Source organism: Sardina pilchardus, chromosome 13 (genome assembly GCF_963854185.1).
Source record: "Sardina pilchardus chromosome 13, fSarPil1.1, whole genome shotgun sequence".
Lineage (NCBI taxonomy): Eukaryota > Metazoa > Chordata > Actinopteri > Clupeiformes > Clupeidae > Sardina > Sardina pilchardus.
In genome coordinates, this window is record NC_085006.1 from 14,017,899 (window position 1) to 14,044,001 (window position 26,103).

Genomic DNA, 26,103 nt, shown 5'->3' on the forward strand with positions numbered 1-26,103 from the left:
CCAATTCTAGTCTGTACCCTCAACAAGAGACAGCAATTTTAGATCCTATATGTATGTGTGTATATATGTGTGTCTGTATACACACACATACATAATTCACTGCACTACTTTTACATAGCAGTGACTAAGTGTCAGTCATGATAGAACGTCTATGCATTTGACAGTTTCATCAGTCAGGTCACTCCTGTGGAAATCAGTTCCTCTCAGGGGACGTACTCACAGAACTCCTGTAATTATGTGAAACGTTTTCCATGGGTGAAAAAAAAAAAAAACTGAACATGCTGACTGGCCAACTAATCAAATTGTTCCACAGTTAGGTCAAGGGAACTAGAGTATGAGTGGTTATTGCAAGGAAGCATCCAGAGGAGCCTTTTAGAATGCCCCTTGTGCAGTCAGTCTGGCCTATTTCAGCTTGCTGGGTCAGAAGTCTTTAAATCTTCTACCTCTAGGCCATGACTGGTGTTTAAGGACAGTAGAAGAAAAGTCTCTTGAACTGCATGTACACAGTTCAATGGTGGGTTTTGCTGTAGGTACATAAACATGTATTTACTGTTCTCATTGCTGGTAGTTTTCAAGTTTCTAGTCTTTGCTCTAAAGACCTCTCAAGTCTGAGACCTGAACAATCTTTCCCTGTATTAACTACTATTACAAAATAATATTATAGCCTTCCACCATTCATTTAAGTGATGACACCTTTTTAAAGACATGTCTATCTAAGTATGTAGCTTTAAGGCCATACCCACGCTTGTTCATTTTTATCAAAGCAACTGTCCGATTATGAGCTGCAGCCAGTATTACCATCTCAGAAATTGGTCACTTCATGTGCATATAGCAAAGACCGGCAACCAATACAAATAAAATACTGCTACTGATAAACAACATTTGAGAGACAAGACCTGAGGTATTTATTGAATATGTGCGGAACACTACAATCCAAACTGTGTGCCTATACCACCAGCCCAGCCATGCTCTTGAGGTGTTCTTGTTTGAGTCAGTATTTAGTTAAATTGAGTATGTGTACGTATGACTGACTGTTCTCAGAATTGCTAATGTGCTCAAAACATAGAAAACACAATTTTTTTGACACAGAGAACAAACTCGTCAAGCTTATGCTGACATTTTGGCCGAGACCCCACTGCTAGAAACTGCGTAGTCATGAATGAATGAATGAAATAAAAGCATAACAGAACTGACATAGTAGCTCCTTGTCAGAATTTGCATAATCCTCTATGAAAATTCAATTGGCTACTCATCAATAAGAATCAATGGCACAGAGGTCAAACTTATCAAATGAATGAAACCAAAACAAACATGAAAATAAACAAACACAAAATGTTTCTGTGACATGGTGCATACACTTCTTTAAGGCTGAAATCAAATAGAATGTCAGGCACACAAATGATAAACACAGGGGTTTTACAAAAAATAAAACTTACAATAACAAAACATAAAAACACAAACAAAAGAACAGCATTTTGATATTTGATATCTTGTCTGTCTTGTTTTAGAAATTTTATCATCCTTGTTTTTTTCTTCCTTATTTGTTCATTTGCAAAATGACAGCAGAACAATAGACATGACCAGTGGGAACCAGGGGTTGCGCTTGTAACCTTGTCAAATTCTTTTTTATTTTTCATATTTATCATTACTTAGGCTTGTGTGCAACTGCTACATAATGACTCACATTCAAGATATTTGTCACTCAGGAGACAGCTATAAGGTTAAAAAAACAAATGAACAAAAGTACAAAGAAAAGAAAAATAAGTGTACTGCCAGAAAATAAGTTATGGTCCATGGTGATAGTCCCTTACAGACACACTTCACGATCATTTAAACCGTACATGTTTCATTGCATAACATGACAGGAAAAGCACTCATATACTTTTCTTAGAACAAAAGATTGTTTAAACAACGTCATAATTGTTTTTTTTGTTTTCTTTTTTAACATGACAAACACCAGTAGATAAGATAATCACTGATGCATTTGTCTGTTTCCCCCCTAAACCTCTTAGAATTTTAGATCAACAAAAGAAAAAGAAAACATGTTCCATGTCACAACAGCAACGCTCATAACAGTTTGATTTATTCTTAACAATCACAATTTTGGTATAGCAAATTAAAAACAAAATGAAATCATTAGAAAGTTATAAATCATAAATAATCAAATTGAAGCCCATTTACTTCTTAACCATATGAATACATAACACCCAAGGTATAAGTTAATAAAGTCAAGCTATTTTATAAATACATCACCAGCATGCACAATATTGAATCATTGATAATATTGTTGTAATGATCTTACACTGACAAAACAGTTTAGTAGGCAAGTGCAAAAATAAATTAAACACAGAAGTAAACCACAAACTCTTGAAGCTGCTATATTTTTTTCCTATTTTCTATTGTTAACAGTTAAGTCTCCAACAGTAATTGTACCTTGACCTTGAAAGTCGTCAGTGGGTCCAGTAACAACATAACAGTATGTAAGCGAACCACAAGGAAACCTTTGAAAGGGTTGGAAATGGCACTGTCATTCTTCTCGCGTTTATCAACTCGTTTGTTTAGAAAAAGAGTTGAATTTGTCGTGGCAACATCCACTTTAGTGGATTTTAAACACTACTATTACATGGGTACCAATTGACCAAAGTAAATTTAGAGAATGATTTACAATCTGATGGGGAATTTTGAATCCATCACATTATATTATATATTCTATAAATATCTTATTAGTAAATGTTTTACTGGAATCACTGACAACTGTTTCTTTTTTTTTTTTTTTTTAACTGTCGCATTCAAGTGTTTATTTTTTTTGTGATATTTTTTTCAACATCAGACCTCTTTCAAATGCATGTCTACTACCCCAAAAAGATTACTAAGCAGCTTCCGTTTGAACTATATCAGCCCATAAGCCAGTCTAAGGCTGTCACGCCAATCCAACAACCACCACCCTTGACTGACTGTCATTTTCAGTGGTTTTGGCAAACGTCAAAAGATAATCAAGAAGAGGGAGACCCACTCAACTATATATTCATATAGATATATTTCTATATATATTCAAACTAAGACTTCAACCCACTGACCACCACCCCCCTCCCCCTTCGCCTCGATTTGTTTTTCTTTTAACTTGTGGAAAAATAAAGAACTGCTGCCGCCGTGGAAACGATTGGCCAAAAGCTGCTGCCACCAAGAGTTCCACCAGCCATATTATTTATCTTTTTAATGTCGTCGATGTCAACAAAACATTTTTTTTCAATTTCCTTCTCTTCCCCAGAAAAGAGAGTGATGCCCCCTCTTTTTTTTAGTTGTTGCCCTCCCCTCCCTCATCGTCTTGCTGATCACTGGTCCACAGAGTGAGGTTGTCTCGCAGCAGCTGCATGATGAGGGTTGAGTCTTTGTAGGAGTCTTCGTTGAGGGTGTCCAGCTCGGCGATGGCGTCGTCGAAGGCGGTCTTGGCCAGGTGGCAGGCCTGCTCGGGCGCGTTCTGGATCTCGTAGTAGAAGACGGAGTAGTTGAGCGCCAGGCCCAGCCGGATCGGGTGGGTGGGCTGCATGTGCTCCTTGCTGATCTCGTGCGCCTCGTTGTAGGCCTTCTCGGAGGACTCGACCACGGTGGCGCGCTTCTCGCCCGTGGCCACCTCGGCCAGGTAGCGGTAGTAGTCGCCCTTCATCTTCAGGTAGAACACCTTGGACTCGTGCTGGGTCTCGCTGCAGTTCTTGATCAGGAAGTTGTCCAGCAGGTTGAGCACGTCCTGGCACACGGCCTCCAGCTCCTTCTCGATCTTCTCGCGGTACGCCCGCACCATCTCGATCTTCTTCTCGTTGCCGTCGGCCGAGGTCTTCTGCTCGATGCTGGAGATGACACGCCAGGAGGAGCGTCGGGCGCCCACCACGTTCTTATACGCCACCGACAGCAGGTTCCTCTCCTCGTTCGACAGGGCCTCGTTCAGCTCTGTCACCTAGGAGACACAAGTGAGATATGCAATGCCGTCACTATTCAGAACACCTGCTCCACAAGTTAGTGAATCCCATTCATTAAAATACACCCAACATCTTCATTTTTTTTTAATCTAAGATCTAGCTCAGATTTGATCTAAAACACATCACACATCATCTCATAAGCATAACATCATCATCATTAACCAGGAGGGACTATGGGACATGCTTATTATAAGATATCTTGAATAGCCATGAGCACATCGGCTATCAGTTCCCCGTGATCTCATTCCACAGCCGTGCACAGCACAGCAAGGTACCCTTGGTCCCTCATGGTCCATTTCCGCCAAAGGATTCAACAGCAAAATATGCAGTGGCCTTTTCATGTCTCCCTTCTCTCATCTCACTGCTTTATGAGACACATGACCTCAACATTTTGTACCGATATAGATTAACTGTCACAGGTGCACAAAACTGAAGGGTGAATTAATTCACACGCTAAAAAAAAGCGAAATCAGCGCCAGGAAATGTGGGCAACGGGGGAATCTGGAATGCTGAGAAGCGCTACAAATGCTGCATTGGGGCGTGAACTGAGACAAAAAGGTGTTGCCTCGTTTTGCCGAGCTCACCGCGACCGGAGAGAACCTCTACCCGCCATCAACTCGGAAGTAGGCCAGCCTCTTTTTCCTTGCGCCTTCATTTTAACACAGAACATTTTTTTGCTCAGTTGCATCTCTCTGCAGCAGGGGAGTAGGAACGAGCCACAAAGAGCAACAGCTAATAGACGCGGCAGCGGCGATAGGCAACTCCCTGTTTCCATGGTGATGGGATTGCTTAGCACACAGCTAGTCCCAAAAACTGTGGCTCTGCCAGCAGTAGCCTACAGCTGGTTCTACAGTGGATGAGACGCCGAGACACAAACAAGTTCCGCTCGGTTCTGAGGCACGGGGAGCGAGCGGGCAGGACAGCCGTGCGGAGAGCAGGGAGAGGTTCTATGTGGGGGGTTGGGAGCTGTTGGAGGTAGAATGTTCCCAGGAGGACTCCAGGGGCAGCTGCGGTGAAAGCCAAGACGATGGCGGTTGTGGCGGGGGTAGATCACGTGTTGCGCGGTGACCTTCTATCGGGCACACGCCGACCTTTTCACCTGTTTGTCGAGAGGCGACACACACTGGTGGGCCTAAAAAAAAAATAGCCTCAACCCCTCCCACACACCCAGCCCTCCGGCCAAGACATGGGGGCTTACATCATTGTCTGGTCTCCGACGAGAAAGACAAATATGCGATGGAGCTATGAATGGAATTCCAAACTCCCCACATGGCTTTCCATATCAATGACAACGGCCAAACACTATCTGAGTGAAACGTGGTTAGGCTGCAGGTCTTTGGGTTCAGGGTGCCCTGGACGGCACACACTTGCCACATCCACACAGCTGATGACGATTAATGCTTTCTAGCCATCGGCCATTTGATTCACACAGTTTGGCCTTCTGATAATGGAGCCATTTTCACACGCATACCACCACCCAGACTGTTCCATGAAATCAATTCCTCTGAATGAATATGTACACAGAAATTATTCTTTATAAACACTCCTTTTCCTGCTGTGATGATTGCAGCCACATTTTCTAAATTACAATTGATTTCGGCACTGACTCCAGAAAATGATGGTCTCATTGAAACCAAGGCAACTGCTGCCTTCAATTTTACACTTATGCACAAAAGAACTGTAGGGCCAGAGCAATATAGATACATAGAAGTGAAATCGCGAAGTAAATGAGAAGAGCGCAGTTACAATATCAGCCATCAACATATCGAGTGGCAAAGCACTGCTGGGTGGCATTGGGGCATTCGTCTTTTTTCGGGAGTTTGATGGAGATGCAGTCTCTGGAGAGTTACTGTGTAAGTCTATTTCCAGATCAAAGAGAGCCTGGGACGGTGACGTCACAGCTACGGCTGGCAAAAGTGACGGGGCATAAAATGAGTAAATGGCGGCGGCTTGGCTTTCGAATTCCAGAGGGTCACGCCGTTGAATGGCAGAGCTGTCATTAAAGTGGGGGAAACTCAACCATTAGGCTATAGATGTTGCCATGGCACTGCATCCATGATGGCAGCAGCTGTAGTGGTGACAAAGTCCAAAAGCCATGGGGTTAACAAGACAGCCACTGAGAGTGGGTCTTTCTCTCTTAAAAGAGAAGGTCTCTCTTATACTATAGCATGAATTTGCCTCACTATGTCTTACTAACCTTGATGAATTGCAACCTATGCGATCAGCCATAGACTGCCATTACACACGCATTGAGCACAGTGTGCTCGTCTATGGAGAGTGTTGCTCTTAAGGCCAGGCTTTGAGCCAAAAGGGATCTATCTGCCTGTCTTTTATTTCCACCCCGCCTGAAGTTTTAAGAACCTCCATCTGACACATGATTGGCTATTAGACAGACATGACACAGGGCAAATGGTTTTCAACATCTGAGCTTGGGGTCAGGAAGTTCCCCTTAAAGAGCACGAACAAGTAAGTCTACATGCTACCACGAACAAGTCTAATGATTCCAATTGGGACTAGGATATTTCTGCCTTACTATAAAGCAAAGCAAAGTGCTACTGACAAATAAACAAATAAACAACCAAACGCTTTCCGACAAAAAAAAAAAAAAAAAAAAAAAACACACACACACACATCCATCTAAAGAATGCTGGGTGGTGTAGCTGTTCAAATGCATAGTTCATGAGCAGAAACGTCATTTGGGGGACTTGTTTTTGAATATTTTATGGTGTTGCAAAAAACGTGTGTCAGTGAGCCCTCTACAGTAGCGTCCCTCACCCCCACCCCCAGCCTCAACCTCCCGGCCATGCCAGGAAGGCGAGGTGACTGCACTGACAAAGCAGAAATCAGAAAGGGCCAGCGAAGAGGGATCCCACATACACACTTCAGGGTGCCACCCTCTCGCCTTTGAAGCGCTCTAGATGGAGTACAACTCCCCCTGTGAAGAAGCCTCCAGTGGAATATTCTGTGGGCCTGAGCAAAATGACTCTACAATTTTAAAGCTGCCTATGGATAGTATCTATGTCTTTAATAGCAGAAAGGTAGAAGGAAACAGGAGTATTTTTTTGCCAATGCCAGTATCAAAGCAGCCTGAGGAGGCCTTCAAGGCGTTTTAATCACTGCCAGTGATTAGGCTGATGAAGGCATGGCATTTTTAATGATCCAATCAAAAACAGTTTGAGGCTAATGTTTTTCTTTCCGCTCAGTTGTAGCCTACACATGGCATAGCCTTATGAGCAAACACACATATATGTTGCCTCGTGGACACACACACACACACACACACACACACACACACACACACCTACTAACACACACTCGCACACACGCACACATACACACACACACAATGCGACACAAAATTGTCTGCTGCTCTCCAAATGCGACTATCAGAAATATCCAGCCAAGAACAAGCCACGTTAAAGAACAGAAAAGACCAATATTGAATCTGTACCAGCCTCTGCTGCAATATGACAACGATGGAACGTTCGGGAAGGAATTCTGCTGCCTCCTACGTTTGTTTGGAGAAAATCCTCAAATAGCTTCCATTTCAGTACAGGGATAGCCCTCCAATTGAGAATGAAGAACAATATAAAGCCTATTCATATTGCAAATAAACTATGCAAAATAACATGTCAAGGGTTATAACTGAATTGCATAATGTAATTGTGCACTATGGTGATGGATGGCTTAAAAATTGAAAGTCCATTATGCATGAACAATATGAACAATATCGTGGAATCTTGATTCTGAGGCTCCACATCTCTAGTGCTGCCTCTCAGCGTTCAGTTGTAAATGTGCATTAGGTTACATTAATGAATGACTAAGCAACTTTTAAAATGACAGTGATTCGGTGCGTAAAATAAATGACAAATACGACTAAATATAAAAATCACAATGTCCAGCTTCCATCTGTCTGACATTTTTGCGTCGTCTCATTCATTATATTGTAATGTAAGACACGGGAGGCACCGCCCAAGGTCCAGACGGTCTAGCCTATACTCGTGGTTCCTCTGTGCTAATAAGGTTTTCTTTCACACTACCATATCACTGCCTTTCCACATTAGACAATTTTCACATTATGTCGAGTTGGAATTATTTCAAGACGATTCGTTATGTAAAATATAATTCAGTAGCCAACGAGGCTCCCTGATGAGCAGGCATCAAATTGGTACCAATGTGATGAATGGCAAAATATCATATTGTCCCCAAATATTATGATTATATGAATGTTTGGCATGTCTAGCACTCATGGCGGTGAATAACATCAAAACTAATGTCAATATTTAAAGAGAGGACTTACCGATTTCATGGCAGCTGCCATATCATCGTATCTTTCAGCTTGTTCGGCAAGCCTGGCTTTTTGTACCAGCTGCTCGCGATCAACCATTTTGACCGGTTATTAGGGTGTGTGTTTTCTATATTCTGAGATGAATTTGTGAAAAAAATGCTATAGGCTACGCAACGCGGAGAAATCGAACGAGGATCGCGCTGCAGCTGTTGCCTGCTATCTGCGCTCGTGCCGACGGGACACCCTAGCCCCCCTCCTCACGCTTCTACGAGGCTACGTCATCACTCTAAAAAGGTGGGTGCCTAGCTCGTGATGTAACAATCCATGTATGGGGGCCCAGAGGTCTTGCATGGGGGGCTTGTGGTGTCTGGTTTCGGGACCCCACTCTGTGTAAAAAGGGGACAGCAAAGAAGTTACATCCATTTACAAGAAGTTTTGCATGCCCTTTCTAGTCTAGGTTTTTCTACTGTGTGTTGTTCAGAGGAAAGATAGGCACACTTTGGCATAGGCTTATAACAGATTTATAAGCCTAGACAACTTGCCATTTTTACTCTTGGAGGATAGAGCTCAGCTTGCTCTCATAGCCTTTAGTTTACTCACTTGGCTGTTTGAATGAGCTATTGAAATGAGCTCCTGTGATGATTTTTATTTCACTTCTCAGAGCCTGGTGCAGATTTACAATGTTTCACATGACTTTCATTGCTTCCTTAAAATGCCAAGTGTCAATCAAATATATAGGTAAAAAAACATAAAACATAAAACATAATCTGAATAATTGCATCAAAATTATGATTTCATTATTAGGTCAGTAGTACTTGATCACTAAAATAGGCAGACTTACCTCAGCATCCGAACAACACATCTCCCGCTCCAATCTCAATCAGTCAGATTAATACTGACGAGGAGCCTGGTGGCATTTCATTGGCCAGGGATACTCACAGCGCTACTGCACATATCAATGCGTATATTGTGACAATGTCACCATCTGTGCCGCAGTGATGTGAACAAAGCTCGGAAGAAGCAATGACATTCTGGTTCGCCAGGTGTAAGAGCTGCTTCAGGGCCTGTGTGTGAATGTGTGTATGTGTGTGTGTGTGTGTGTGTGTGTGCGTCCGGGGGTGGAGATAGGGGTGAGTCTAAGGTGAGGGAGTTTCACAACCAGCTCCACTTGGCACAGTTCTGGAAAAGACTACTCAACTAATTAGCCACCCAGCTCAAGCCAGGATTAGGACAAGTTGGACGTCATATCATTATTTCTGTCTTCCCGAGCTTCAATGTAGGACGTCTGTCTTTGCTCTCTCTCTCTCTCGCGCACTATCTTCCCCCTCTGTCTGACTGTTCTCAAATTCACTGAAGCTAAGCTGCTTTGGGACATTCTGGGCTGCTCAGAGTGAATTCTACAATTTATGGTTGAAAATAGGAGGGTGATACTGAGTTTGACTTAAACAACCGACTATACTTAGGTTGTGTTTTAAAAGGATACAATAAAATACAATTAGCTAAATAGGACAGATAAACAGCCAATTAGCCAGACAAATGTTGATAGACAAATAAAGGCGCAGATTTATTTTTGTGCTTTTATCTAGACCTTTCTTCTATCTGTTTACCAGCCCATGTGGCAAACCTCTCTCTCTCTCTCTCTCTCTCTCTCTCTCTCTCTCTCTCTCTCTCTCTCTCTCTTCTCACTCTGTCTATGAATCTCCCTCTCACATTTTCTAGTCCTATTTTGTCTTCTTGTCATTCAAAACCAAACCCAGGTGTAGTGTCACATTTCAACATGGTCTCACCCAATGCCATACCCCCAAGAGTGTCTGTGTCACGTCTGGCTGGCAAACTTGGAACACTCATCCATCCTCTCCAAAGAGGATTACACACCCGATGGGCGGGTAAGGATTAACTTGGTTACCTTAGCGGAGTGCAGCAGCGAGAGAGACACCACCCAGTGTTGTTTCCATAGCACCTGTCCACCTGTCTGCTGGAGAACACCGCAGGTAGCACAACTTACCAAAGCTTACCAACACACAAGGGGGTACCTGTTGGTAACCTCGGGGGGCATGATCGGTCTGGATGTGTATGTCAGCCCAGATGGCATCAGGGTTGCCACCCCGGAGGATATTCTGCGCTGGGAGAAGGAGAAGGAGTTGTACGACCCCAACGTGCGCCTCTTTGTGGCCCTGTTTCCCTACAACCCCTCGCTGATGTCCCCAAACCCAGATACCTCAGAGGAACTGCCCTTTGAGCGAGGACAGATCATTAAGGTGAGCGGGGAGACGACGGACTCAATTGCCATTCATGTTCATTATGATTTACTTTTCTGTTTTTTATCAGTTATTAGAAGGGAATTTGACTTCATATAGATTGATTTATTAAATATTTATATATTTAGTTATTCATGCACTGTAAGCCCCAACAGGTTCAATGAACTCAAAATATTTGATGAAACTGATTACCTCAAATTATTTAGCTACGTTAACATATTCTTTAAGTAATTTCTACTTAAAATGAGACTTTTCTAAGGCTCAAAATCTTTAAGGACAAGTATCCAATTAAAAAGAATAATGTGAGAAATATATGTTTTAAGTAATTACTACATTAGCCAGACAAGCTCTTTAGACTCCAAATCTTTGAGAAAATGAACAACATTAAAACAAATAACTTCAACAAACGAACATTTTAAGTAATTACTACTCAAAACTCTAAGCTGTATTCACACTCATTTTTTTTGAGGACATTGATGAACTGAAACATAATAATTTGACAATCGAAAATGTTAAGTAATCACTACTTAAATCTTGGATAAGTTCAATGAACCTGATCATTTTGAAATCATTGTTAAATCTAGCAAATTTGACACTAAAGATGGAATTGATTTTTTTAAGTGAATGCTCCTAATAATATATTAATGTTATCAACATGACTCATTCAATTTCTCAGACCTAAACATTATAAATTCAGCCTCTTATATTTTTAAGTTGACTTAACTCTATTGAAACACATTTTATTGACTGTTTATATTTACTATTTTCCTCAAACACAAACATATTTTGTTTGTATGATCCAACTGAAAAATTATTGAAAATACCATTTCACTGCACATTCCATTTATTTAAGAATTCCATTTGAATTCTAACAGAACAACCTCCCCAGCAATGGGGTTAATACAAAAAAATCAAAGAAATAACAACCATTTCGTCAACAAAGGTACAAATACTCAAATAACAAAAATAATAAGGCCAACATAAATAATAAAAAATAAATAAATAAAAAACTTCACTTCATTGCTTGCTTGAGTATTAAAATGCTGGCACTACCAACAATGAGATTTGGAAAACAGACTGCATCCATCATCAGCAATTCATTTTTAAGGCTAAGTAGTCTAGGAGGTAACGACTTCAGGTCATCCAAACCTATTATCATTTTTGAATGAAATTAAATGCGTAAGACAATTGCTTTGGATAATCGACATGAAGTGCATAAATTAAGGCAAACAGTAAAATTAACGCATCTGTCAACTCTGTTATATCACACTCAATAGCTCCCTCAAGAACTATAGAATGGATAGCATGAGCAAACTTCACAAGGGAGTCCGTATCACTTGAGACAGGAACAATAGGAATAGGTACAGCTGCATCCGAGAGGTCAGGCAGGTCAATTTCTTCTACCTGAAGAACATGACAGTAATTAGTTAATGAGTAGAGTAGTCAGTGAAAAACACTACATACATTACAAACACTATACATACTGTATATGTGTATTTCATATAATATGAAATACCAGTGAATGAAAAGTCCCAAATTAAATGTAGTATGATTTAATTGCTATTCTGGTGGCTAGAAAGATAGTTGTGGTTGTTGTCTTTTGGTTGCAATGTAGTATCAGAGAGGGTTAAATAGAGATATACAGAGAAGATAAATTAAGAAAAAAGGAGAGAGTGAATCAAAAACTTACATTCCAGGTCATCCTGCAGGAAGATTAGAAGGGCCTGCAGAATAATTGTTCGTCTGCTGTTGACATCAGCATCGTCCTATCAAGACAGAGAGAGGGATTGTGAGGTAATGGGAAGACAATTCAGCAGAATAGTAATCCTGTGCATATATTAAATAATACTATAGTACAAGCGACATGTAAACACAAGACACAACCTCCTGCTCAGTTTTTCTATGAAATCGTGAGAGATGAATTTTCAGTGCATTGATAGACTGGAAGGTCCAAATCGAGGGCTGAGAACCAAAGGGGCGTAGGTGACATTTTGGTCAAAATTGAGTTATATATATCACCTGAAAGCTGAGAGCTCTTTCTAGCTGACAAAATTATAGAAGTAAAATATTTGTAAATATAAAGTTATTAAACAAAAACCAAAGGTCTTTAACTGTGAATATAGAAGCAGTTAGATTTGTTTGGGCTCTCCTATTAAGTTGGTGAAATGTCACTTATGCCCCTTTGGTTCTCAGCCCTTTAAATGCATGAGTGGTGTATGCATGGTCATGGGCTGACCCTTGAAAACTGACTGCGATCTAATCAATAATGGCAAAATACTGTAACTGAGCTTCTTGGAAAAGGCGTCACATAACCACATAGCCAACCCATTTTGATATATAAAATCTAAAGTCTAAGGTGTTATCCCTTCCTTGATACAAAAATATCACTCAACTCTAGCCTTTGTGTATCCCTATGGAGAGATGCAAAGGGATACGGTTAGACTAGGCTATTCTCATTGGTGGATAAATGCTTACAAAATATTACTATAATAATATAGGCTACACAGTGGCTACATTGTGACACTAGTAAATTGAAGACCAGTAAATTATCACTTACCATGGCATGATGGTGGTTCCTTGCACAGAACTGAAAATGAATGTCACAGCGCCATCTGGTCCTGCAGGAGAAATTAAATTATTATGATGACTATTATTTCACTTCAGCACGAAAGCCAGTCAGACAATCTCTTCATATCCCTCTATAGGCATGCCTATCAGAGTCAGACGTTGACATTGACCATGCTTAGGCTATTGTCAGTAAGTTCAGAGCTAGGCCTACAATTTGACTTCCTATCTGTGTTAACAAAACTGTGGAATTGACGTTAATATAAGACAGATGTTACCGCTGCAGGGTTACTCTTCAACTAGGCCATGGTAGGCTACTCTTTGACCTGGACATTTTAAGAAAATGTAACATTTTCAATAAAAATACTTTTGCATGGTTTAATTATCTACCCTAATAGTGGCAGTGATGATTTTACCTAAATAATGTATTTTCCAATAATAATAATAAAAAAAACATATGGTTCCAAATGTATTATTTGAATAGGCTAAATATTACACAGATATGTTTTAATTTTCCAAAAATGCATGTTGTATTATTTTCATATGATTAACTTAAAATGTGTAGTGATGGAAATGACAGATATGGCAGAAAGTGTGGTGGAGATGACATGGTCTAATGTACAATAATGGCATTAACAGGGGACACAAGGATAACGATAGGCTTGAAACTTAATTGTAATCGCTCTCGAGAACGCCCTCTCTGCGTAGCCTAGATAATTTCATTTTAGTGTGATTTAACTTCTCTGAATTTAGGCCTACTACAACGTCATCACCCAATGCATTTTTTTATTATAGGCCTACAGCGGACTTAAACTGTTATATTTTACTGTCCATGCGTGAATCACGGGGTGCCTCTCATTTGGTATTTTATATATCCTCCCTTCCTTCCTCGGTCCTCGTCCTCACCGATCTAGATAAGGAATGATGGGCGTCAACTATGGGGTAGGCCTAGTCTATCCAGTGTTAGATCAGTGGGAACGAGCCTAGAGGACCGAGCATCGAGGATCGAGGAGAGTTTGAGAGCCACCCATAGAAAGCGCGAGTGGAGTGGCCACTTCAATGAGGCCCAGTATAGCAACTAATGCGAACCATGTAGCCCATGGCAGCTAGTCCACCAATAAATTGTTTAAAAGCGCGTGGACTGTGTGTAATGTGTTTGATTACCAAGCGTCATGTATGAAACATTGCTGCAGAAACAGTTGATAGACTGGTGGGCTAGTGCTAAACCAAACAACTTTGACAAGATTTGGGAAAGACTCGTCAAAGATTGTAGTCTTTTGGGTAAAGCTTGAATGGCAGGCATTAGTTAGAAGACTACAATCGTTCAAAAATCTTTCCCAAATCTTGTCAAAGTTGTTGTAGCCTAGGTATAGCCTAGTTGTTGTAAGTAGTAGGCTAGGCACTCACTCGGCTGGCTGGCTAACCTAGCTGACGACTGAGACAACAAACTTTAGTTAACTCGCTAAAACATGCAGCTAGCCCACAAAAGGTCTCTTTCACATAGCCTACGCTTTAGCTGAGGTCTGCCCGCTGAAAGACGGTAAACAAATGAATTAAATAATAAAAGTGCGTTCTTACCGTTGCACCTTTGAAGGCTGCTGCTGATGGATCTTGATGTTGTTGTTGTTGTCTACATCCAGGTGCGCAGCAGTCCTTGCAAACTAGTCGTCTGATGTCAAAGTGTATTAATTTACATCCGCCAAAATCAACCATATGCTAGTTCATCCATCATTTCCAATTTTTTAAATGCTTATTTGGTTTTGTGGGTTTGTGTTGGTTTGTGTAGGTTAGTTGCAAGTGGCTGCAAGCCGTGTTGAAATGAACCTAGCCAATGAACTAGCACGTCATTACTACGTCAGACGTAATTTCAATCCACTCTTGAAAGAAATGAGTTAGGAGGTCAGTTCTACTCATATACTAAGAGCTACTCTACTCTAAATAATCAATAACTGGGAAACCAGTTGAGTGAACTTAAAACTTTTGTGGTTCCAGAACAATATGGCAGCTTTGAGTACAGCTCAGCAATTTTATTGAGTTTATAGCACTGTTGGGGAATACAGTGTGGGTTTCATCAGGTCCCTTTCCACAGGTGTATAAAATCAAGCACCTAGATTATGAATGTAGACTGCATGGTGCTTGATTAACCTACCTGTGGAAAGGGACCTGATGAAACTCATAGATAAACAATAGCTGCCATGGTATTATTGATAAATATTGGGCTTTCATTGAAATAGGAATGTGAAACATTAAATCTTTCGAGATTCAGTTGTTGCCCATTTCATCTTGTAAATTGATATCACATTGTCAGCAATACACTACTCACATCCTATTATCCTTGACATGACACCTGGACATGTGTGTAATGGTCTGGTTTAGGTGTTCGGTGATAAAGACACAGATGGTTTTTACCATGGAGAATGTGCCGGCCGCTATGGGTACATCCCCAGCAACATGGTTTCAGAGATCCCGGTGTATGACGGTGACCAAAAACTTGAGCTGTTTCAACAAGGCTTCCTGCCTGAGGCCTCCAGTCCTCCCGAATCCAGAGGTAGCCCTCCATCTTGGGTGTCTAAACCAAAATAGGAACTAGAAACTGTCTGCTTTGCCCTCTCTTTCTCTTTCTGTTCTTCTTTCTAACTCTCTCTTTCTCTCTCTCTCTCTCTCTCTCTCTCTCTGTATGTCTCTGTATATGCCTGTTAGTGTTTTGTGTAGCACTGAACCACTTGGTGGCAACACAGAGTCACGTATGTGGTGAAATCTTCCTGTTGTCTTAACTTCTGTTCTTGCACGGATGTGTGTGTGTGTGTGTGTGTGTGTGTGTGTGTGTGTTCAGCTCTCAGTTCATGCTCAGTCCGCAGTGATGCCTCCTGTATCCCAGACGACGTTGTGGTGCGACGGATGGTGGCCATCTTTGATTATGACCCCTTTGAAAGCTCGCCAAACTCGGACATAGAGGTGATTGCTTCTCACACACACTGAGAAATAGGACTATCACAGCATGCCCTGAAGCCTGCGTGGTGGTGTTCATTTAGGTTTCAAACAAAAAAGTTCTACCATATTCAACTCATGATACTGCTATGCTACCATCAATATGAAAGTCCTCTAAGATCGCAATAACCAATTAATTCAAAAGTAATTAATACATTACGTATGCACTCACATACAACTACTACATAGCCTGCATAGATAAACAGTTGCAATGTGCACTGACAACATATTTAGTTATTCTCACTGATGATTCAAATTTATCTTGTAGGATGAGCTCCCTTTTCGTGCAGGAGACATAATCTATGTTTTTGGAGATATGGACGGTGATGGCTTCTTTTTGGTAAGTAGGCCATTTTCTGCTCACATTATTTTTGTACTTCAATATATTACTTCTTATAAATGTCTTTTCATGAAATGCACAATGGCAATATTGTTTTTTTGTTTTCATGCACTTAGGGAGATCTCCATGGATATCGAGGTCTTGTGCCATCAAACTATGTGGAGCCACTGCCTTGGAACTAACAGATGATGCTGGATTCAAACAAACTGCATAAAGTATTTGTTTCATTAAGAAACACATGATGCCACTACACAAATTGTGTTAATTTTAAGTTCACTTTAAGTACTACTTCATATTTGCTTTATGATGCTATGTTTTATTTTATAATTTCCTGCCAGGGCAAATGATTGCGTTTACTTCTATAACACTAATGAGGTTTTCCATAAACAAAAGTTAGATTTTTTAAATTTTCACGTAGCTTTTTTTTCAAGTCATCCTCACTGTATTATATATGCATTTATTTATTTATGAATTTATTTATTAATCTCTCTAATTGCTAAATATCTTTCTTTAGCGAGTCATAGCCTTACAAATCTCAAACACTTCATATGTCTTTATCATGAGTGAGAACTAGACCATGGAATAAGAGAGAGAGAGAGAGAAAGAGAGAGAGAGAGAATGAGTGACTGAGAGAGAGAATGGGCGGGAAAATAATACTTTCAACTAAGCTCAAAGTGAGATTTGATGACTTGACTGAAGCTGCCTTATGCTAAGCATTTTGATTCCTGAGCATGATCAGTGAATTTATTAAAATGGCTTAAATATGGTTTTATAGATTTGTGCAAAATAAGAATTCAGTATCAAAGAATAGAGATTAGATACAATTTTAGTTTTCAAGAGCAATTTTTATTGTTGAAATTCATATTGATGCACCACAGCACTTTACAATTAAATAAAGTAAAGAAACACATTAGTTGTATCAGGAATCACTGTTATATTACAATTCTAAACATTGTGTACTGGAAATTGCATTTTAATACAAATAAAATGAACAACTTAAACAGGAAACTGTCATTGTAAAGTGTCAAGTGCCTATATATTGGGATCAAGCCGAGGAAGAGGTTAAAGATGGTTTATCTAAAGAGATTATCACAGTGTCTCATGCTGGCATAGGTTGGTCCATCACTTGTCATTGTAGCCAACAGTGCAGTCATCCATAAAGTAGGAAACACTACACTGTGGAGTATAGTTTAATAGTGCTTTCTACTTTATGGTTGACTACACTGTACTTCTGTCGTCCATCTTTCTTTTGTCCAATGCGTGCGTCTGAGTACTTCCTCCTGTTTCCTTTCGTAATCTCTGGGACATTGTATTGCATCTAGTTCACTATGCCAATATCTTTCATATTGCAATGAAAAACATGACTATCTGGGAGGAGCAATTCTGTATCAAGATCAAGATGGGTTAAGAAAATAGTAACCACACTAAAACTGTGCATCAAAACGTCAACGGAAAGTCATTGTAAGTTCCTTTCTAGATCTCAGTAGCATTAATGCGGAAGACATCTTCAAGACAAAAAAAAAATCAAGTTTGCAATACTGTAAACTCACCTCATGGAGAGTTGCTGTTACATAAGTACAGTTTTATTTTCTTAATTACACATTTATTATTATGAAATAATACCTTTATTGGAACTCCCATATTTTGTTATATTCATACTAACACATAATTAAAAAGCATATAAATGCCTATTAGTCTAATCGCACAGAGATATTCACTGAATTTCTTTATAAAATCGCTACAACTGAAAAAGAATATATATATTATGCTCTTACCATCATGCTCGACTGGGTCCCGGAAGAAACTGAGGGCTGAAGCGAGAGTTTGCCTCGCTTTTAACACACTCTCAACCACATGCTGCAAAACCACAGGAAGAGGCTCAACAGTCTCGATCTCTCTGTCAGAGGTGCAAAACCAGCACCCATTGGGCCCCTGCATGTTCTTGATTTGAATAGAAACTGCAAAAACAGGCCTCTGTAACCTTTTAAGGGCATACCAGGAACCGATAAAAGGTGTTTTAGAAATCATGAAACCAAGAAGTTGCGTGTTTTTGACCTTTACAAAATGATCTGATCTGAATATATGGTTCACAGCTCCATTGCCCAACTTCTATATGAAAAAGTGTTAGCGCAAGAACATAATGACTAATAGACACTGTGCTGACAGGGTACAAGATACACACATATATATGTGCCTGGTGTCACAGGAAATAATAATAGTGAGGAACGTGGGTGGTACAATTTTACACACAGTTCTTATGGCTTCTCCCAACAGCTCATGTGACAAAGCCTGAATATGCTAAACTGAGCAATGTATTAATCAGGCTTATAGAATATAATGTGTTTAGACATTCATCTGTTATTCTAGCACCAGTAATGCATTACGAAAAGACACTTCTGTGGTCTTCTGCTCCTTCTGCTTCTTTTCTTAGCCATTGCAATTTGACAGGAAGTTTACAATGGTTATTCCAGAGGCCGTCAGTGAGGTGGCAATGGCATGCGTTTGAGGAAGGATGGCCTAAAGTTGAAAGACTGCCATTGAGAAATAGCCAGCTATGTAACTACTGCTCTTCCAGGAATCAACTTAACTTTTATCAGTTGACCAACAAGGAGTTGAGTCAGAGAGGTTCTAAAAATGACACCAGCAATAGTGAATGAACCATGTTCTAGCAACGGAACACATGTGCCTTAAAGAACTCACAACAGAACAAGACTTATAAAAGAAATTCTGGTAGCACATGCCCTTTGGCCAAGCTTACAGCAGTGTTGGCAGATGTTTTGTCCATGACACCAGTGAAAGTTGAGAAAATCATTTGAATTATCAACATAAACAGTATAGCTATAAGGAGCTATCAGAGAATGGCTGACTGAGGTATGCAGATCATTCACTGAGAAAAAAAAAAACGCTGCGGCGGCCTGCAATTATTTCGGTTGATCAGACCATAGCCTACTGGGAAATGGTGATAGAGTTTTGTTCATTGGCTGATCTGTACTTTCGCTGACAAGAACAAACGCATACGAAGGTTTCAATCTGCACAGTTTGTGGTATTTTGTTCTGCACTCGTAAATATGATGCACAAAAAAAAGGTGCGACTCCGAAGCCACAGCAGAGTGTCTTCGCCGGATTGGAGCACGATATGTTCTCCGTTGTCTAGACAACCCAAACCTCAGTGTCGAGCAGAGCACACAGGAGGAAGCGGGGGATGGGTGGGGTGTTCGCATGAGAGTAAAAAGTGAAGTGCTACTTTCTAAAAATGAACATCGGGCCTAATGAAGCTTGAACTTCTTAAGTTGTAAAAAAAACATTCTTTACTAATGATGATCATTCTTGGATTTACATATGATTTATTTACTTTATACTGCAAGACCAAATACAGTTTTTAATGATTTTTTGTAAGACTAAACAGTAACATGCTTATAGTGTGTGTGCATGTGTGTGCGTGTGTGTGTGTGTGTGCGTGCGTGCGTCTGTGTGAGAGAAGGAGAGAGAGAAAGAAGGAGGGAAAACATGCGTGAGAGAGAAAGGCATAGATAAAGACAATGGGCCTGATGTCTAGCTGTTTAGCACGTTTACCTGACACCATGCTGCCTTTTCCCCCAGTTTAACAGCACAGAATGATCTGGTGTTGAGGGGACAATCCTCTAGTTCACTTGCCCAGGGATACACTTGCATCACCCAGCTATTCCTGGTCTGCATAGGATTGACTCTATAAATAAGTGCTTAAGGATGATATAGATAGTTTACCCAACACATGGCGGTGGATGCAGAATCAGTGGGTATTAGACAAACAAGAAGCGAATTAAGGTTAATTGAATTACTTCCCGATGAAGTAAGACGATGTGGACAAAGTATAATCTAGTGGGTAGGAGATTAAAGAATAAATGTGTTTATTACCAAATGATTCATAATATCATTATAAATCATATTTGCATTAAAAATACAAAAGATTTGCATATGATTTGTTAGCTGAAACAGAAATAGATTGAAGATAAGACAGAAAGAAAGAAAGAAAAAAAGGAAGAAAGAAGAAAAGAAAATGTATGACACATATTCAAGTACAGATTTAAAAAAAAAGGTGTATACATCACTTTCAAGGAGAATTCCGGTGATTTTTCACATAGATCTCTGCTTCCCAAGGTCACAGAGAGTGTTGGCACAAAACCCCCTAAAGAAAAAACAGTTCTACCTAGCTGAAGTTGCTACCGCCAACAACTAGAGCCGCCAGGCAGATACTGTACAGTGCTACACTCTAGGGTGTGAGCATGTCATGTGTGCCATCGTAAGTACTCGGTGACCTCGAGAAGGATGAGATCTATTTGAACATTTGTTGGAATTCTCCTTTAAGTCATACCACATGCACAATTGCACATTATTTTCAAATTTTCCTGTTTTGCCATAGTGCTATGTGACAGTTATGGCATCTGGTAATCTGATTTTACTCAACACTGCCCTCATGTGGATCTTACCTGAACCTCAGACGGGGCACCACACACCATCATGACCAATATGGACTCAGAAGAAGGCAAATTGGGGGAGCCAATATATTTGCAATACTCATTTGCCATTGTAGATGGCAAGACACACAGACACACACAATAACAATGATGCACCGATATCTGGTATTGGTATACCAAATGGCTACAATGTCTGTCAATAGTGTTCTTGCCCATCTCAATTTTTATGTTTATTGCTCACATGCTCTCCTATCTGTCTGTGTGACTCTTTATGGCAGAATGGCCATCCTCATGCCATGCTCAATGATCATGGTGCCAGTAAAGACTACAAAGATCACTATGCTTCCTTCTGCCACAGCCTCGCCGTGCCTCCATGTTCAACTACAGCAACAAGGTGTCACGCAGATGAAGAAATTGTTCTTCTTTGCCCTCTGTATGGGTGGGGGTTTCTATGACTAATAAATGGCCTGAATAACGGCTTTTTGAAAGAACAGTCATATTGACTTGTGGGGCGTTCTCTGGAGGAAAGAGTAGAAGCCAGAGACAGACTCACTGCTATCTGCTGATGACCGTCTCTGATGAGGAGGACTTTAATACCTGCTGAGTTGCTCAATGGTGGGGTCGTGTGCAGTCTCTAGTCTGAAGATCTGAAAAGCATTCTGCTCTCTGGGTTAGTCCCATGATATGGACCTGATATTAGCATTGCTATTAGGGCACAATAAAAAAAAAAAGCAAGCCAAGTTTGCTGGTTTGTTTTAGTTCAGGTTTTACCTGTGATGGTTGTTTTTTATGCTTCAGGGTATGAAGATAGTTTTCCTCTGTAAGCTGCGTGAAGATGTGCTCGATACAGATATTACTTTCCAAGAAAGAAAATGTTAGTCATTCAAATTGAAACTCATAACTGTTTTTGCACATGCATCAATGAACTTTTAAACTCAGACCGTGTTTATGAAAGTGATATATCAGTTAAAACAAATAAAGGGGAAAAAAGCAATAAAATGCCTCTCTGTCACCAGCTTTTATTGTCATTTATTTTCAGTACTCATTTTACTCAGACCCCACACTTTTACAACTGAACCAAGTTATATCAATCATGTACACCAGCATTGCTTCATAATATGCTACTGAACTACAGTAGCTCACTGAATACACCACAGCATTATTCGTCAGTCATGTCAAAGTCATAAATGGAAACGTATAAAAATGAACCTGTGCTGCACAAAAATACTTTGAACCCTGTCCCCAGTCCCTGTCCCAGCCCTTGTTCTATTGCCTGTATTAGCATTGATAAGTATTGGGAAGAAATCCCAATCTCTGTAATCATCACTTTGTACACAGACTTTTAATTCTTATCAGACTAAACGTGAAGGGAGGGGCAATTCTTCCCGGGATAGATATACGTCTTTTGCACAGAAGCAGGCGATAGTTGCCACAATAGGCTCCGAGGTTCAAAAGGTATCCAACACCGAGACAACATAAGGATGCATATCTTATATGTGACGTTGTTTTTATTTTCTTCGTTGAAAACATCTTGTTCTGGTAGGTAGATGGTCATTTTCTTTCAAAGTATTTAAAATTGTACATTATTACAGGAAGACGAGGAAGGAAAACTAAACTGCTAATGGAATGTGAATGAGATGATACATTGATGACATGAGAAACATTTTCTACGCTTGATCATTCTTCAGAAAATAATGATAACAGGTGTATATGTAATACAGGTTTAAAATCCATTGCTTTGATTTTGCAAATATAAAGATTTGGAAATTAGACTTGGAATACCAAAGTCATCTTGGAACCATCACCGTCCTCTCTTTGTATGATATTCCATCTAACAAACCAGTGACGCTTCTTGAAATAACGTCAAAAAAACTAAATGTGAGGAATGCTTTTCATCTCATAGAAGAATCTCTTTGAAGCAAAGAATGTGTGAATTTGTGATAAAGCTCTAATCTGATATGTGCAGATAACTGAGTGACATCAGTCTAAGATTACCTGGAAAACAACAGAGGCAATAATAAAGAGTAATAAATGTTCACTTGAAGTCATAAAAATGAGGTCTGTTTCCCCAGAATGGTGCTACCAGTCTCAGGTTACATGTCCCACGCCATGTCAAGGTAAACTGGACAAATCCATTGTTTAAGTTTATGATATTTAGCAGACACTTTTGAAAGTGACATTGTCTTAGTATTAGTGTTTTTCCGCTCCCTTCTCAAATAAACATATTAAAAGGTCCTGATCTATCATTTGTACAGGTCCATCAGAATGGAATGAAGTAGCGATGAGTTGTGGAGGACAGGCCCAGTCTCCGATTAACATAGTCACCAAGAGGGCGCGCACAGATGAGCGCCTTCAGCCACTCCATTACACTGGCTACCAGTTTGGATTCCACAGTGACATCATCAACAATGGCCACTCTGGCAAGTCTTACTGATAGAATGTGGACCATAAAAAGCCATAATTTACTTGTTTATGATAAGAACCTAAGTATTTTGTCTGAATGTAGTCCAGGTGAACTTACCAGACAGCGCAAAGATCGGTGGTGGCAACTTGGAGTCGACCTACAAGACACTTCAGCTTCATTTTCACTGGGGAGCCAATGGAGGACCAGGGTCTGAACACACCATTGATGGAGAGCAGTATCCTATGGAGGTTTGTAAAATAATGTACATGATATATGACATGTGCTGGCATACATCTGGCTTAGTGTAATATGTTAAAACACTAAAAAGGTCACTGGTCTCATTCACCTGTAATGCAAGAAATTAGATTAAAGAATGAGCTTGTTAGGAATATTTGGATCTTATTCAGAAAAAGAATATTGTACAAATGTTGTAAAGAATTGTTGTAAAAGTCCGTAGCTTACTGTGCCATATATACACAGATGCATATTGTTCATATAAAACAAGAATATCATTCATTAAGTGAGGCCCTAAAGGACAAAACTGGAGTTGCTGTTCTTGGATTCTTTTACCAAGTGAGTAGTGAAAGTGGCCATAAAAACATGAACTTCTGTGAACTGGAAAACAGCACTACTTTAATACCTTATAAGACATATACATGAATATATACAAGATATTGATGATGGTTAACCGTAAAACTACAAACCACTAACATATGTTTTAAGCCCATGTTAATTGTCAACAACCTGATTTAATTTTTTTTTTAAATCTTTGTAGGAATCAGGAAGCTCAAACAAAAAATATGAATCCATTGTAAATGGTCTAAAATACATCACACAACCAGGTAGGCTATGCCATTCAAATATTTAATACCATTGATTCCCTGTGATCACTATCTTCACTGCTCACTGCACTGATAACAAACAGTAGATGTCGTTCAAAATTAACCACCCTTTTTGTACTCATTTACAACATAATAAATGTTATCAGAAGATCTTCCTTTAATATTTCATCCAGACCGACCTGTAATTTTCCCTGTTTACTCTCTGCCAGGCACTAATACCACAGTGAACGATTTGTCTCTGGACATGCTGCTCCCATCTCAGGAAAACCTGACTACGTACTATCGCTATCAGGGATCATTGACTACGCCGAACTGTGATGAGTCTGTGGTTTGGACTGTGTTTGAAAATGCCATTCCTCTCAGTAAAGAACAGGTATAATGTAGGATACTCTTGGATCTAATTACCTACTACTAATGCTAATCTTAAGTATTACTTGGGCCAAAATACTTCCCTTAGTATGGTGTCTTAAATATTGCAGTTTATGATATTAACCAATGCGGAAGTGGAAGTGATGGTATGCTCCTGTGATATGCTTGCTTCAATTTACCCTTTTCCTCTCTATTGTTTTAGCTGTCGGCATTTTCTCAGCTGAAATTTGCAGATGGACTAAACATGACTGCCACTTACCGACCAGTGCAGCCTTTAAATGGACGGGAGGTGTATCGTTCTGGGAGTGTGGTGGTGTGGGTCAACACTGTGGTCCTCCTCAGCGCAGCACTTGCAGCTGTTGGCCTGTCTTTACCAGACTGACGTTTTTGTATATTCTGTTCATCAAGGACATCATGTCAAATGAATCATAATATTTATGGCATATTCATTATATTGAAATTCTGCTAGTTATGAAAAACAATTTATCCTCTGCATGGCATCAGGTTTCAATTAGGCCTGTATTTGAAATATTTTGTCTTAATTAGAATAAGAATAAGAATAACTGAATATTCTGCCTGTTTAAAATATGCGTAACAACTTTCACTTATCTATTGTTATATTGGCCTAATGTGTGATAGTCTACTCAAGATACAAAGATGTATATTTATAAAGCATTGTCTGATTTATCTTTTTATCTAATATATTGCCTAATAAAAGTGGCGAGATAATAGCTTTTACTGTCCTTTTACTGTCCTGACTGAGATAACAGCATTCTGGAACGAATTCACCTAGTACAGATATGTCCAATGTCAAGGTTTGGTAATGGTTTTGCAAGGTTTTGCTGACCAACATTGTTCAACTCAGTAGTGCAAGAGTTAAAGGCTGTAGTGATCTGCAGATATATTCGTTGAAAAGCTCCTCCTTTTAAATACAATCTGGACAAAACTACTTTGTGGGTATTTTCTGTATAAGCTAAGTCATACACTAGAGACGTATGCACACACAATGCTTTGCACACCAGTTAGGCCTAACTCTTTTTGCCCATGTCCCAGGGACTCCATAGTCGGAACGCCACATATTAATAGAAAGTGGTTTGATCTATATCACTGTGTAAGTAATAAAACCTTTGTTCCCAGGGCCATCCAACTTTTCAAAGCCACACACACAAAGGGGGAGGGGAGAAAATGATTGTTCGGCATGAGCCTCTCATGATCTCTCTGAGCCCCTATAATATCACTTTGTTTGCCCTCCACCTGACTGTGCACAGCCTACATTAGCTCTTCTACAATCTGGACTGTTGTAATAACATCTACACCTTATAACTTACTCCCTGTTATATAGGCTAATGTTCTTAAAGTAGGCCTATATTCTTTTTCTTGTTTGTTACGCAAATCTTTATGTTTACATTCTTGTCTTTTCAGAGTCATAGTTTTATTGTTGGGCCGGGTGAATGAAGTTCTTGTTCAATCACTGCTCTGTTCAGTTTTGCACTACCACCAGTGCACACACTCTACCATAGCATCATGGTCAATGTATCGCATAGTGAGTGAGTCCATACCAGATCTTTATAATCACTTCATGCTCTTTCATTTTTACATTTCTGTGAGTGATTTTTATGTT

The 26,103-nt window shown here is 39.9% G+C and overlaps 3 protein-coding genes and 1 long non-coding RNA gene across 4 annotated transcripts; 2 read left to right on the top strand and 2 right to left on the bottom strand.

Moving 5' to 3' along the window:
* Nucleotides 1–1,597: 1,597 nt before the first annotated feature.
* On the bottom strand, nucleotides 1,598–8,495 carry ywhag2 (3-monooxygenase/tryptophan 5-monooxygenase activation protein, gamma polypeptide 2). Its single transcript, XM_062552804.1, has 2 exons — nucleotides 8,275–8,495; nucleotides 1,598–3,952 (listed from the first exon to the last, which is right to left on the bottom strand). The coding sequence occupies exons 1-2, from the start codon at nucleotides 8,359–8,361 to the stop codon at nucleotides 3,296–3,298; spliced, it is 744 nt and encodes a 247-aa protein (XP_062408788.1). The 5' UTR covers nucleotides 8,362–8,495; the 3' UTR covers nucleotides 1,598–3,295.
* A 1,821-nt stretch (nucleotides 8,496–10,316) lies between these two features.
* Nucleotides 10,317–16,595, top strand: si:ch211-105f12.2 (RIMS-binding protein 2-like). The gene is made up of 5 exons (XM_062552308.1): nucleotides 10,317–10,520; nucleotides 15,462–15,633; nucleotides 15,937–16,040; nucleotides 16,342–16,413; nucleotides 16,530–16,595. The coding sequence occupies exons 1-5, from the start codon at nucleotides 10,317–10,319 to the stop codon at nucleotides 16,593–16,595; spliced, it is 618 nt and encodes a 205-aa protein (XP_062408292.1).
* LOC134099838 (uncharacterized) lies at nucleotides 11,347–14,791 on the bottom strand. Its single transcript, XR_009941182.1, has 4 exons — nucleotides 14,664–14,791; nucleotides 13,078–13,138; nucleotides 12,211–12,286; nucleotides 11,347–11,924 (listed from the first exon to the last, which is right to left on the bottom strand). It is a non-coding gene; the product is annotated as an uncharacterized LOC134099838 (long non-coding RNA).
* Nucleotides 16,596–20,675: 4,080 nt separating the features above from the next.
* ca4b (carbonic anhydrase IV b) lies at nucleotides 20,676–24,864 on the top strand. Its single transcript, XM_062553155.1, has 9 exons — nucleotides 20,676–20,692; nucleotides 21,146–21,306; nucleotides 22,877–22,984; nucleotides 23,123–23,287; nucleotides 23,374–23,519; nucleotides 23,752–23,844; nucleotides 24,047–24,113; nucleotides 24,323–24,486; nucleotides 24,685–24,864. Exons 1-9 carry the CDS (start codon nucleotides 20,676–20,678, stop codon nucleotides 24,862–24,864), a joined length of 1,101 nt encoding a protein of 366 aa, XP_062409139.1.
* The last annotated feature ends 1,239 nt before the right edge of the window (nucleotides 24,865–26,103 follow it).